Source organism: Corvus hawaiiensis, chromosome Z (assembly GCF_020740725.1).
Source record: "Corvus hawaiiensis isolate bCorHaw1 chromosome Z, bCorHaw1.pri.cur, whole genome shotgun sequence".
Taxonomy (NCBI): Eukaryota; Metazoa; Chordata; class Aves; order Passeriformes; family Corvidae; genus Corvus; species Corvus hawaiiensis.
In genome coordinates, this window is record NC_063255.1 from 59,837,820 (window position 1) to 59,851,304 (window position 13,485).

A 13,485-nucleotide genomic window follows, 5' to 3' on the forward strand; every position below is an offset into this window, starting at 1 on the left:
GGCTGCTGCGCTGTATCTCTGAGCCTCTACATTCCAGCTGTGAAATTCAGATCTAGACTTTGGTCAGAATTTTGAGCCAGTTTTTCCAGAAACTAGGAGTTCCCTTCTAGCACATTGGCCCACATCCAGCTCCATTAGTAAAACCTGTAGTGCTCCTCCACTGGCTTGACTTGTTCACAGACAGAAAAACCCACTCCACAAGACTGAGTAACACTACCACAAAAGAAGGCTATGGAGCAGGAAACAGCATGGATTGCTTAGTGAAGGACTTCCAAGCCCCTTTTCCCCAGGCACTGCCCAAACACCCTTTCCACTTACTTGCACAGGGGCCTAGTGCACAGGGCCTGATCAAGGATGAGAATGGCAAAGGGAGGCAGAGTGAGGAATTGATGATAACAAAGCCTCCAGTTTTCAGCATCTTTCTGCAAATAGCATTTCGACTCTGTGTGCCTTCTCCACAGCTCACTGAACACTAGGAACAGGATGAGAAACATTAGGAAAAACGAAAAAGCTGCTCCTTGTCATGCACTCCGTCCTCACCTCCCATATCCACATTGCATACATACACCACAGGATATAACAGTTACAGTTTTCAAAATGTTGCAGTGGAATAAAGCAGAGCAGTATCTGACTGTGCAGCTATGAACAGTGCAGGCACAGTAAGGAGATGAAATATCTGTTATTTTCTGTCCTGTAAGGCTTAGATTATTTCCGTGCTCCTGCTAGCACTTCTCTTCTGTCAAATGGTGTCCCTTGTTTTAATGGTACTGTGCTACAGTTCAAAGGCAGTCTTTGCACTTTGTTTCTATGTGTCTGTGTCTGCTGGCTGGAAAAACTCCTGCTCATGCTCAAGACCAGACCTCATTAAGGTGCAGATCACAGTAGCATTCTGGTCTGGCCTAAGCTTAATCTTTAAGCTTTCCTGTTGCAAATCTATTTAGGAATAATAAAGGGATGAGTATTTTAGTTACCGATTAATTACCTCAGCCTTGTAGTTACTACATATGGCTTACACAGAAGAGTAGAAACCCTCTAATACCAGACTATGCTGCTTGTTGCACAGGTGGACATTGTTTGATGGACTTCATCATGACTATCCAGTTTCATATTTATGCATACACCATTGTGAAAATGAAATACAGGCAGTGCCTTTGCACTGGAACCCAAGCAGCAGTCTGTAAAAAGAGCTGGAAAATGGGTAGAGCACTGTAATCTTCACTGCCAGAATGGCTCTGTGTCTCCTCGCAGAAGACTTTATGAAAACATGCACTAATTTGAATAAAATGCCCAGAGAGATCACCATAAGAAGGGTGCAGGTGGGACAGTTCCATAGGGTGATTGGTGTTTCTTTTACAATTTCCACAAGGCAATTTCCACTACCTTCCATGAAAGAGGACTAGAAGAGTGGCGGCAGAGACTGCAAGCTGTGGAATGATTTTCATGCTTACTGGAATGAACCTCTGCTTTTGCTTTGACCTTACAAGATCAAATTGTATTTTTATAATGTCTCCCCTCCCTTCCCCTTCCCCTTCCCCTTCCCCTTCCCCTTCCCCTTCCCCTTCCCCTTCCCCTTCCCCTCTCCTCCTGTTTCCACCCCTCCTCTTTTCTCTTCTCTTTATCATAGGAAAGGGATGGAGTGGCCCCAAGAGGAAAAGACTATTGACATCAGAACAGTTAGATTTTGGGAACAAAGAGTTAGCCTAGGGTAATAAAGATTACTCTTCATCAATGCCTTGGATGGAATAATAAGCATAGGTATGGACAGAGAGGGATTTATTATTTTGAGCATGACTTGAGTTTACATAAGAAGGCTCTTAATGGTTTGGCCAGATGGCTAAAACACATCTGTGGAGGCAGTCACCAAAGAGGAACAAGGAGCCAGTGATAACATCCCCAACCAGCGTGATAAGGACAAAACTGGGCATAACACGCTTTGTGGGGTCTGACCTTATTTGGCTCCTCTACCCCAGTTTGCATAGGAACTTCATCTCCAAGACCTGTACAATACTCATGCATATGAATAGCATACCTGTGTCCAGTCAGAGAGAAGCCACTCATTGGGACAATCCTCATTTTTGCAGGCTTGTTGTGTAATGGTCCTTGGCAAGGAGCAGAAGGTTTCTGGCAGCTCTAACAAGCTTCCATCTGCCAGGCGTTGCTTACAGAGTGTATCTCGCTTCTGGACACCACCACCACAGGTCTGTGAACACTGTGAGAAAAGAGACACAGACACCTTTTGTTACACCTGCACCACCCCACTTGCTGCAAAATTTACTTGTGAGTTTGGGTAGAAATCAACACTTGGTCTTGGCCAAACATAAAACAAAAATTTCAGAGACCTCAAAGTACGCTGCTTTCAAAAATGTCAAAAATATTTTGGAAAATGGAAGCAGCTTATTTTGCTAATATTTAGACAAACTGCTTCAGTATTTCTGAAATGTTCTGTTTTAAGGTATTGGTACAAAGGACATGGAAACAGTGAGTCAGCATTGCAGTATGGAGGTGGAGAACTTGTCCTTTCCACTTGGAAAATGAGACTCTAGCATGTGATGTGGAGAATCTAAATACTAATATCTCTGTCTGAGCTCTGACAGTGACTAGTGTCAGAGAGAGTGGAAAAGTCTTGTCTGGCAGTAGATAAGTAAATTGAGATGATTAATATCCAAAGAACACACCTCCCCTCTGTCTTTAATGTAAATACCTCTCTCTGTATCCATTTTTCTACTCAACCAGGGCATAAAATTTTGAATAACCAAATTTAGTAGCTTTCCTGAATATTTTTTGTAAATTTAGTTGCTCAGTCCTTTTTCCTGAGGATCCTTTTCCTGAGGCTGCTAACAGGCTCCCAGTTCTGCTCAGTTCAGCCAGCTCAACTCCTTTTCTCCTTTCTTCTAGCAAAGGAAAGGGGGAGCTTGCATTACACTGACATGACCAGCAGTTGCTTATAGCTTGTGACGTGGCAGTTATGCAGGAGAAGTAGACAATAATACAAAGAAGTATTAAAATGTATACTTAAGCAGTTAAAAAGGGAGTGTTTTAGAAAATCTTGCAGTTCTGAAAGGCCCTTCTCTCTTAGACAAAGGGCTGCATGAACTTTAATGCTAGCCCGAATATTTAGGATAAACATTTTCCTTGAAAGACAGAAAGGAAGCGCAGAAAGACATTTTTATATTTGGCTTGCTTTTTAATGCGTAAAATTAGCTTTTGTCCTACTTATTTAGAATGTTATGAAGCTCAAAGGCTTCCAAAAAACTAAGCAAGAAAAACATTAGTTTTCATCAGAAGACAATGTTTATCAGCCTCTCATTTGAGGACAATTCATTCCTGAGGAGGAAGAAAAATATGATTAAAAGTAATATTCCAACATTGCCTAAGGACTGTTATCCTGTTAACTTATATACAAGATACAAAATGGGTTACACACTGTGAATACTACAAAGAATGTTCCTTCTGTCAGTCAGTCAACTCTCAGAAAGTCCAACTCTACCAGAGATAAGGCAAAACACATCTTTCCTTGCTTCTTGGACTTTATTCTCTTACATAGTGCTGTCCCTGCACAGGACAGCCCCAAGAGTCATGCCATGTGCCTGAGAGCATTGTCCAAATGCTTCTTGAACTCTGTCAGGCTGGTGCTGTGGCCACTTCTCCAGGGAGCCTGTTCCAGTGCCCAGCCACCCTCTGGGTGAAGAAACTTTTCCTGACATCCAACCTCAGCCTCCCATGACACAGTTTCAGGCCATTCCCTTGGGTCCTTTCACTGGTCACCACAGAGATGAGATCAGTGCCTGCCTTCCTCTTCCCTTCACAAGGCAAATGTAGCCTGCAATGAGGGCTCCCCTCAGTCTCCTCTTCTCCAGGCTGAACAAACCAAGTGACCTCAGCCACTCCTCACATGGCTTCCCCTCCAGGCCCTTCACCATTTTTGTGGCCCTTCTTTGGACGCTCTCTAACAGTTTAATGTCTTTCTCATATTGTGGTGCCCAAAACTGCCCCCAGTGCTCGAGGTGAGCAGAGCGGGACAATCCCCTCCCTTGCCAGGCTGGCAATGCTGTGCCTGATGCCCCCCAGGACAGGGTTGGCCCTCCTGGCTGCCAGGGCACTGCTGACTCCTGTTCAACTTGCCATCGACCAGGATCCCCAGGTCCCTTAACATGGTCTCCCATGTGGTTTAATTTTACACTGCTCTCTACTCAAGGTGTACAACAATATGGGTTTGTTCCTTGCTCTCAAAAATGACTTCTCTGCTATGACTCCACAGTAAGATAAAGTGCCTGCAAAAGGAGTAAACATTTTTTTCTCCGAAGGTATCTCTGTTGGTTTTTAATGTGTGAAACTTGAAGATTTAGAAGAGACATTTTACGGTATGGATTAAAAATAACTAGGAAAATATAATAAAATATTACCAGTTTTCCCATGCTGACTTTGTTTTCAAGTCATTGTTCGAATTATCTTTGGAGCAAAGTTAGCATTCAAGAGCAAATAAAGAATGTTGGCATTGAGACTGTAGCACTTATTCAGTAATAAAACAAAGCTGGATGAAGATTTACTAATGGATGTCTCTTGTTTCAGGTATGCAGAACAGATATGTATAGGGCCTTGTAAAAATGAAAGCTTATATATACACTTTTCTCCAGAAAATGATAAAGATCCTAATGCATTTAGTAAAGACACAGAACTATTTAAAAATAAATAGTCTGGAATATGTAAAGATGTGTTTTAAAAATTGTTTGTAACGTTACAACACTGATAATTATTGTGTGTTTATCTACCAGGAACACCAGGGCTTTGAATGGCATTTAATTCAGACAATCGTTCCTTACAAGCATAAAAGACTTAGGAAAGAAAACACTGGTCATTACAGTTTAAATCTTTTGGGGATTTTTTTGTGGTTTTGCATTAAACCAGTGTGAATGAGTGCTCTGAAAAGCACCACAAACTCCACTGATGAGGCCAAAGAAATGTACTGAAACCAGGCTCTGCAGCAAACAGATTTTACCCTTTCATGTTGGTAAAGCTTTCAAGGACCTTCCCTAGGGGGAAGAAGGCACCTTCCTGAAGGGCCCTTCATCTCCCTGTATGAGGGGAATCCTCTCAGGAGCCTGGGGAGAGGGGAGGCGTTGTGGGTCCTTTAATGCAAGGAAAGAAATCCTTCTTCAGGTTTTCTTCTGCTGGAGGGACCCATAGCAGTTTTGCTGCATGACTGGAGGTCACCTCCAGAAATTGTCTCAGCCACTCACGTCCTTTCCGAATGTTTTTTTTCTTTCCACATCTCAGAAGCCAACAGCTGTAATAATCCCTAAGCGTAATGCACAAGCCCCATGGTGCAGGTTTTCAGATGGGAAACCTGTGTGAGAGTGAGCTGAAAGGTCTGGTTTTCCTACAGGGTGGAAATACCTGAAAGATGATGGTGTTGCAAAGAAGGAAAACAGACATACTTAAAAAATGAGAGAACGGAAATTGATTTTGATGGATTAGAGTTTTTTTTCTGGCACAGCACTCATCTGAACAGAAGCAGAAGACAGTAGGTAGAGAAGCACACTTTTTGTGCTGTTTTCCTCCAGTGAAAGGTAAGCACTGGAAATACTCAGGCCTGGGCCTGAAAAGTCTGTGGAACTAAGGCAGAAGAGCTACAACATAACTTGTGTTGAACTGTAGCAATGAATTACAGCACAGGTTCTCTCTCGCCCAGAGAAGACACCAGTTACCACAAGTGTGACTGAGCACTTTGTTTCAATTTCTGATTAACATAGCTGCTAAAGCTTTTATACTTAATCAGGCTTCCTCCTCTGAAGACCTGCTAAGTCTTTCAAAGAGGTAGCATTTGAGAGCCCTTGAACAGTCAGAAAAATTACTTCAAACAGGTGGAAGTACACACGTTTACACTGTTGAGGAAGATGTTCCAATCCTGAAAAAATCTGTTTGGAGATAGCTCTAGCAGAAACAATTTGGTACTGTTCTAGTGTGGCCTACAGCTAATGGTCACTGTTAGCAGAAAATAAATTTTTCCTCATACTACAACATGTATCTCTTCTGACTGTTCACATAAACTCACAGAAAATTTCTTTCTGTAAGGACTGTGGCCAGTTATAGGACTTAAACAAGCATTGGTGCTCCTTCTAGCATATCCTAATTTTGAAATGCTTGACTTACGTTATTACATTACGAACTAGGAGAATACCATTTCCTATGTACAAATATAATATTTATTATGACTATAGTCTAGAAATTTTCAAAAGTACAGCTAAGTATATATGTGTGTGCAAATATCAGTAGACAAAGCATGAAATATCACTGAACTGTTTTAAACAGAGGACTAAAGCTGTAGGCTCATTACCTAGCTTTGACAGACCATCAGACTGGCGTAAATTTTTTTTTACCAGGTTGGTTGCCCAAACCCAAAGCTCTCTCAGCTTCATGGACTTACTAACTTCATTATGTGAGTACACTAACATCTCCCTGGCTCTTAAGTAAAGACCAGATTTTATATATAGACACTGAATAGGTGTAAGTAAGCACTATGCAAAATGATCATAGTTTTCACATAGGATAGAATGAAGACTAGCACACATCAAGAATGAAGATTTAAACAGGTGTTTTGCTTACACCTACACCACACAGCAAATTTTTCCTTTAGTCTTGACAGCAGCACAGGATCCTTTCCTCCTGTGTAGTATTATAACCATTTAAAGAAGCATCTTTAAATCTTTTGAATTACACAAGTATTTTAATTTGCAACCAGATGTCAGCAAATTACCTAATTCCAGGGTGCTTTCTAAAGATGGAAAGCCTTGTACAGACCCATTGTGTGGACAGCAATTTTTATATTTAGTGTAATAAGGCATCCATCTCCCAAAGGGAAGTGTTTAACATACATTTCTTAATCTGAAGGATGAGGAATGTTTCTTGTACAAAAATAAATTATTATTTGAGAATATATGAAATACTCAAAATGCTTTAAAGACTCTTTTATCCTTAATCCTTCTCGTTTAGTTTTCCTAGAAGCCTTGACATAGCTAACCCAAGTCCACTCATTGCAGCTGACCAACTCATCCCATATATTTTTGTTCGAAATCTATAGCCAGCTGTTAAGATTTTCCACTAACTTTGCATTAGAAATAGTTATAGTCATTATATACCTCTGGAAACATTGATGCATTTTTTTAAGAGTGAAAAGTGCACACCTTGCAGCTTTTTAATGGCTTGTCAGAATGATTAATGATTCCTCTTGATGGGTTAAAGCAAAATCATAGAATCAGAGAATGGTTTGTGTTGGAAGGAACCTTACAGTTCCTGTAGTTCCACCCCATCTCCTCTCTGCACCCCACCGGCCAGGGACAGCTTCCATTAGACCAGGTTGCTCAAAGCTACATCCAACCGGGCCTTCAACACTTCCAGGAATGGGCATCCACATCTCCCCTGTGCCACCTGTTTCAGTGTCTCACTACCCTCATACAAAAAAATGTCTTCCTAATATCTAAACTACATCTACATCAGTTTAAATCCATTACTCTTTGTCTTGTTGCTACAAGCCCTTGTCAAAAGCCCCTCTTAATCTTTCTTGCAGGCACACTTCATAAACGGTAAGGCTGCTCTGAGGTCTCCCTCGAGCCCTCTCTGCTGCAGCTCTCCAGCCTGTAGGAGAGGTGCTCCAGCCCTCTGACCCCTGAAATATGTGCAATGACTACTTTTAGCAGTCATAAAATGAGATTAGACGTAAATTCTTACCTCTTGCCATTCTGTAGGATACCAGGAGGGTGGGCAGTCAAAGCGATTACAGGCTTGCACGAGCGATGGCTTGGGTTTAGAGCACAACTCATCCGCCAAAATCACTGTCTCGTTGGTCTCTCTTGATAGTAGATGAGAACAGAAGACATCTCGTGTCTGCAAACCAACCCCACAGGTAAGACTGCAAGAGCTCCATTTCCCAATCTCCCATCTGTGAAGGGGTCAGGAGAGAGAATCTTAAGCACAGAAAAAATTCACCTTAATTTTTCTCTTATTATAATGACAGATGGAATGAAGAAACAGTAAATGAAAGGGAATTTTCCTTTTCTGATCAATGTCACTCTTGTAGCTGGACGATGAGGCTAAGATGAATATTTGCAGTTCTGCATTTTCATCTCTTGTCAATAGTTCTTGGACTGCAAGTCTCTGGGATTTCTGCAATATCACAGGAAATGTTTTGTGTCCTACAGTAGGAGTTCTTTTGTCTGTTGGAGCATGGACAACGTATTTCAAGACAGAGTCGATTTAATTAGCTGGTTTTCTTCCCCTGTCTTAAACAAAAAATAAAGGAAGATAATGACAAAATTTAATCAAAGGAATGTATAAGTGAAATTCTGAGGACAAATTTCTTTCAGAAGATCAAGCTTTGGTTTTCCTGACTTCTGTGCTGTTGTGATAGGAGGTACTAAGGCCTTGAGAGATGCAACAGGAGAGCAGGGGATCATCTTCAACCCCAGGATGAACACCTGTCACTGAACTAGATCTTCTCTGAACTAGCTATGTAAATCCTGTATCAACAGGATTGTTGATAACTGAATTTCAGTGTTCATCACCTTAAAACCAGATTTCTGCTATTTGAGCTGTACTGAACACAACGCCGAATTCTGTCAGCTAAACACAGAAAATTGTTTAAAGTACTAGGCCTTCCACTCATGTCTCAACTAGGAAGCACTTCAGAGATATATAGAAATGTATACACAAAAAATTAGTCCTACATTCAGAAGGAAAAGATAAGAAAATAGCCTCCCCAACAAACTCACGCGAAACTCTACACTGACCTGGATATACTCCCACACCCAAATTGAAAACATGAAAGCCAGATAGTGCCATGTTTTCTAAATCTGAAGAGTAGCCTCATTTCCAGCATGACATTATTTAAACTGATTACTGAGGGAGTAAATTAAAAATTCAGGAAAAGGAAAGCTCAGAGGACCTGTCTTTGAAGACAACAAATCCAGGCAGAAACTTAAAGAGAGTGATTAGGAAGGAGGTTACCCTCAGGCTCCAAACAGGACGGAGGCAGATAATGAAGGAAAGTTATGAAACATGTCAGCAGAATCAAGAAGATTTTATGGAAGCAGCAGAGAAAGACCACTCTGATGCTCCAAAATCTGTGGTCAATGGAAATAGCTCAGTGCACGTAAAACACATCATGTGAGCAAACACACTGCACAAATAACCATTTAAGATTGTGCTACCCTACTATCACTGAACGATTCTTACATCTTTTCATTTTATAAAGTTATTTTGTGGGCATGTTTCCTCCCTTTCAAGTAACATCTTTAACAAATATAAACTGCTAGCACATAAGAAATTCTTTTTCCTCCCTATAAGATATCCTCATGGACCAAAGGCACATTGCTCCCCTACTGCGCTCCATCTGCTGGTGACATTCTCTGATTTTACAAAAATCCTGAGCCTCACTGTAAGCACTAACGACACTGTAGTTTGCTTTTAGACAATATTGTTGGTTCTGTTAGTAGCAATGACAACAATCTGTTCAACCCTTTCTAACAATAAATGCTTCTTGCACAGTGAGTTAGGAGTTCCCATGATCATTTTCCAGACCATAATACACTGAAGGACACTGATCTGAATACATATACTGGGAGCTATTTATCAGTGGAACAGGAGTGACATATGGCAGCCAGTTAAACCAAGCTGGAGTATGTTCTCCATATGAATGATCTGGGGGGAGAGATCTTCCCTGCTTTTCCCATGGAACTGTTAGCCAGAATTAATGTGGATATCATCTACCCTTCAGTTTTGGCACAATCTAAAATAAGATATTTGAGTAGGTGGTGAGAAGAAGGCATTTTCTTGCTTCAGAATCTATTTTGATACATGGTTAGCTGCCAGACTTACTTTTTTCAAGTGCTGGCAGTAGCTGTTGCCTCCAGCAACATTTTGTTTGTTATTGGTGTACGTGCAAAATGTTTCTGTTGGCAGTTCACATCTCAGTGGCTAGCAAGCCACATAAACCCTTTGGACATCTTGGCTTCTTCAGAAGAGGGTGTCTGTTTCTTCTTCCAGAAAGAAATGCTGTGTTTCCATAAAGACAAAGGACTTGTTTTTCCAGTGTTTGAAATTTCTGAATATTGCAGGTTGCATCTGTTGCCCTACCCATAACTAACATCGGTTTGTTCACAATTCTTTCCAGCTGCACTAAAGAGGAGATTCCTTAGAGGAGCACACAAACTGTGAGGTCAAATACCTCTTACCCTTGTACTTTTGTAGTCCCAAGAGACTTTTATGGGCTTTCATAGATGGAAAGTAAAGAAAGTAGAATAGAGCAGACACATGTAAAGTGGACTAGGCATGTGCAAATAACTGAACCCATAAATGATATACATGAATTTCAAAGTCCTAAGAAGCACAGAGAAAACCAGTGATAATCTTACAGAAATACAGGGCTGTAGAATTATTTTAAAACAGCTAAAGGTGTTTGCAACACTTTGAACTAATACTATCCTACTATATTTACCTATTAGTTTCTAAAATACTTGTACTGTTGGAGACAATAATCTTACAAAAATATATAATACTGCTTTTTTGTAGTAATGCTGTTTTCCCTTACTGTAGAGTGTAATGAGATGGTAACTGAAGTATGTCTTATTTCATGTGGTACTTGGCTGTGCATTCTTCTATTTTTTCTTCTTCTTCTACTGACTCTCCCAATGCACATGGCATACAAAAGAGAATGTCCTACATGCATCTGTCAATACCAGAATTAAAATTCAAGTAGGCAAGAATCTTACACTTTAAGGGTGAATACAGTAGTTACAGAATCAAGCTAAAGGAACCTCGCACAAGTGGAATTGCTATCTTTGTAAGCTGACTGCGGCTGCTGTTAAGGTATAGATTTTAGGAAAAATCTGCATACTTGCTGGTTTATAGAATAGATGAAAGTCATCTGTTTGGTACTTCCCATATTACTTTCCAGACCCTGGTGAAGGGATTGCATAGTTTTGGTACAAAACATACATTTTCTCCCTTCTCCTTTCTCCTTCACTACTGCCCAAAGCTGTACTAACATGCAATAACAGAGAAACAACCTGTTTTTAGCCTTATTACACAGTTGGAATTTGGTGCATCTATGCTCCTAAACCCCTGGTTTGTCCTAGCTCTAGGTGTATCAGTTCACCAGTTGTCCATCTCCATCTCCTAAATATCTAAGCAGTGGTTATGTCTGTAAGCACAAACTAGACTTTAAAAATATTTCAACTACTGTACTTAATATAAAACAGATTTCAAGATGTTTTCATCCTCTGCAGGATATATATACATAACTCTGCTGATATACATAAAATACATTGAATATTTGAACTGATTGAACAGAAACGATATTAATTCAAAACCACTGAGACATTTAGAGATGGCTAGCGAAGAGGAATGTAAGAGGAAAGAGGCAATTCACAGGGCTGGATGTGTTGAAATGAGTATGTGTCTTTCAATACAGTGATACATGTATTAAAATACTGTGCCAGTTTGGGCAAATTTGGAAATATATCCTCTGAGAGAAAGCAGGTTACAACCAGCCCTCCCCCACCAGGTTTGGGAAAAAATGAATTTTCCTTGAAGGAAAGTGAAAGAGATAAAAACTATTTATTTAGCAAACACACAGGAAAAGGATAATAATGCTAAATATTAAAACTCTTGCTCTGCTGAGAGAAACCTGGGAAAATTTCAGAGTCCTTCTGTAGATCTCTCTCTCCCCCTCCTTGGAGCTGGGACGGGGTGGTGGGCCCACCTCCAGGGCCAAGGCCTCAGTGGAAAATCCTCCCAATGTATTCTGATGTTGAAACAGTCCAGCAGAGAAAAAGGGGAAAAAAAAAGAAGTCCCAGGAAAACAAAAGTTCAACTCTCTGAAGGAAAAGGAGCTGAAAAACTGGCCGAAAGCTGGCTGGAAAGAAAGCAAGCTGGGTGCTTCCTCCCGCTCCCGCCGCTGCTGTTAGCAGCAAGAGAGCTTCATCTGTGTCCTTGAAAACATGAAAACAAACTGAAAACTGCTTTGAAAAAGTACACTTTTCTCTCCCCCCTCTCAGGCTCGGTTTAAAGGCATAGAATGGCACAAAATTAATTTCTGGGCATAGAACAGTGATATGGGATACAACATCATAAAGTCACCCCAAGACAAATACACATGTATGAACATTTTTCAAATGAACATGGAAGAAAACAAGTTCCTACTGGAAGTATATAGGGAGCAGAGGATGGTCCAAAGATACAACTTCTTTCAAGTATCATCAAAATTTCAAAACCAAAACTGACCACAGAAACTTTTAACTTTCCAAATGAATGATTTCCTTCTTCCATAAGGATATCTTAGTAATTTTTTTAGAGTTGGTCAACCATATGGACATATAATGCACATGAAGATAGGCAGATTCAGTAGTTTCTGAAGTAGTTTCAGAATTACCAGGTCTGACTGCTCAAGGCAGTGTTTTTCTTTAGGTTTTCTTACACACAATGCTAAAGGTGTAGTCTGAAAACTACAGACAAAATTTGATGAAAAACCCAGTGAACTGAAACACTGAATTTCTTGCATTTCCAGGAACTAGAAACTAACAAAGTGAATTAGCAATGAATAGATTTTATGAATAGAAAAACACCAGTTAGCAAATTTATTAGCCAGTTCATATTCTGAATTAGACTAACAATCTGTAATCTACAATTATTTTTATGAATTACAATTACTTTTATGACATAGCATTCTCCTACTGCTAAAGGACCAATAATAAATTGCAATTTTCCAGAACATTCTCATTAAATAAATTAGGTTTATCTAAGCAATGCTTATGCATATACTTAATTCCATGTAAACAAGCAGTTTCCACAATTAATCATGGTCAGTGGGTTTTAAAATGTAAATACTCACAGCTCCGCTGAATAAAAGAAAGAGAACAACTTTGAAGCTCCAATGGCCAAAAAAGGCTCAATAATCTGAAAAACCCAGTTACTGCCACAGGACAATTATTCCATACTATTAATGTAAATCTAAAAATGTTAGGGATTCTCTCAAAAACCAGTTTCCCTATGCTATTTGTAATAGGGAAATTATCTTGAAATTACCAGCACACATAGTTAACAAAAATCTTTCCTGTGGTCTTTGAATTAAACTTGGGCATTTGTTATTTGTTATTTCTAAACAGCTTCTGGCTGTTTAGAAAAGTTCCAACATGACGTGAACATGTAGATCTGTGAAGTTCTATACATCAAATTTTTAATTAGAGATGAACTTTCCTTCTCTCCTTCAATAGAAAAAAAAGGTATCAATATCAAATTTTGCCCCAGCAATTCAGATGAAGAACTAGAGGATCAGGAGAGCAGAATCTTGCTCCTAGCTCTTTGCTGAACTCCAGAGGTGAATGAGACCAGAACTGCTGAAACATGCGCTAGCCTGTGAGTATGGGTCCAAATGGAAGACTCAAGTACTGAGCTGGATCATACTGTTCTCCTACCTGTGTCTCAACTTCACAT

At 40.1% G+C, this 13,485-nt stretch overlaps 1 protein-coding gene across 3 annotated transcripts in view; it reads right to left on the minus strand.

Annotated features, from left to right (window-relative positions):
- Positions 1-13,485, minus strand: part of ADAMTSL1 (ADAMTS like 1) — a 414,253-nt gene that overhangs the window by 45,257 nt on the left and 355,511 nt on the right. For all 3 annotated transcript variants that reach the window (XM_048292487.1, XM_048292486.1, XM_048292488.1), the window contains 3 exons: positions 7,726-7,936; positions 2,030-2,209; positions 319-472 (listed from right to left, as the gene is read on the minus strand). In XM_048292487.1, coding sequence (XP_048148444.1) covers positions 319-472; positions 2,030-2,209; positions 7,726-7,936 — 545 coding nt within the window. The remainder of the gene's footprint in view (positions 1-318; positions 473-2,029; positions 2,210-7,725; positions 7,937-13,485) is intronic.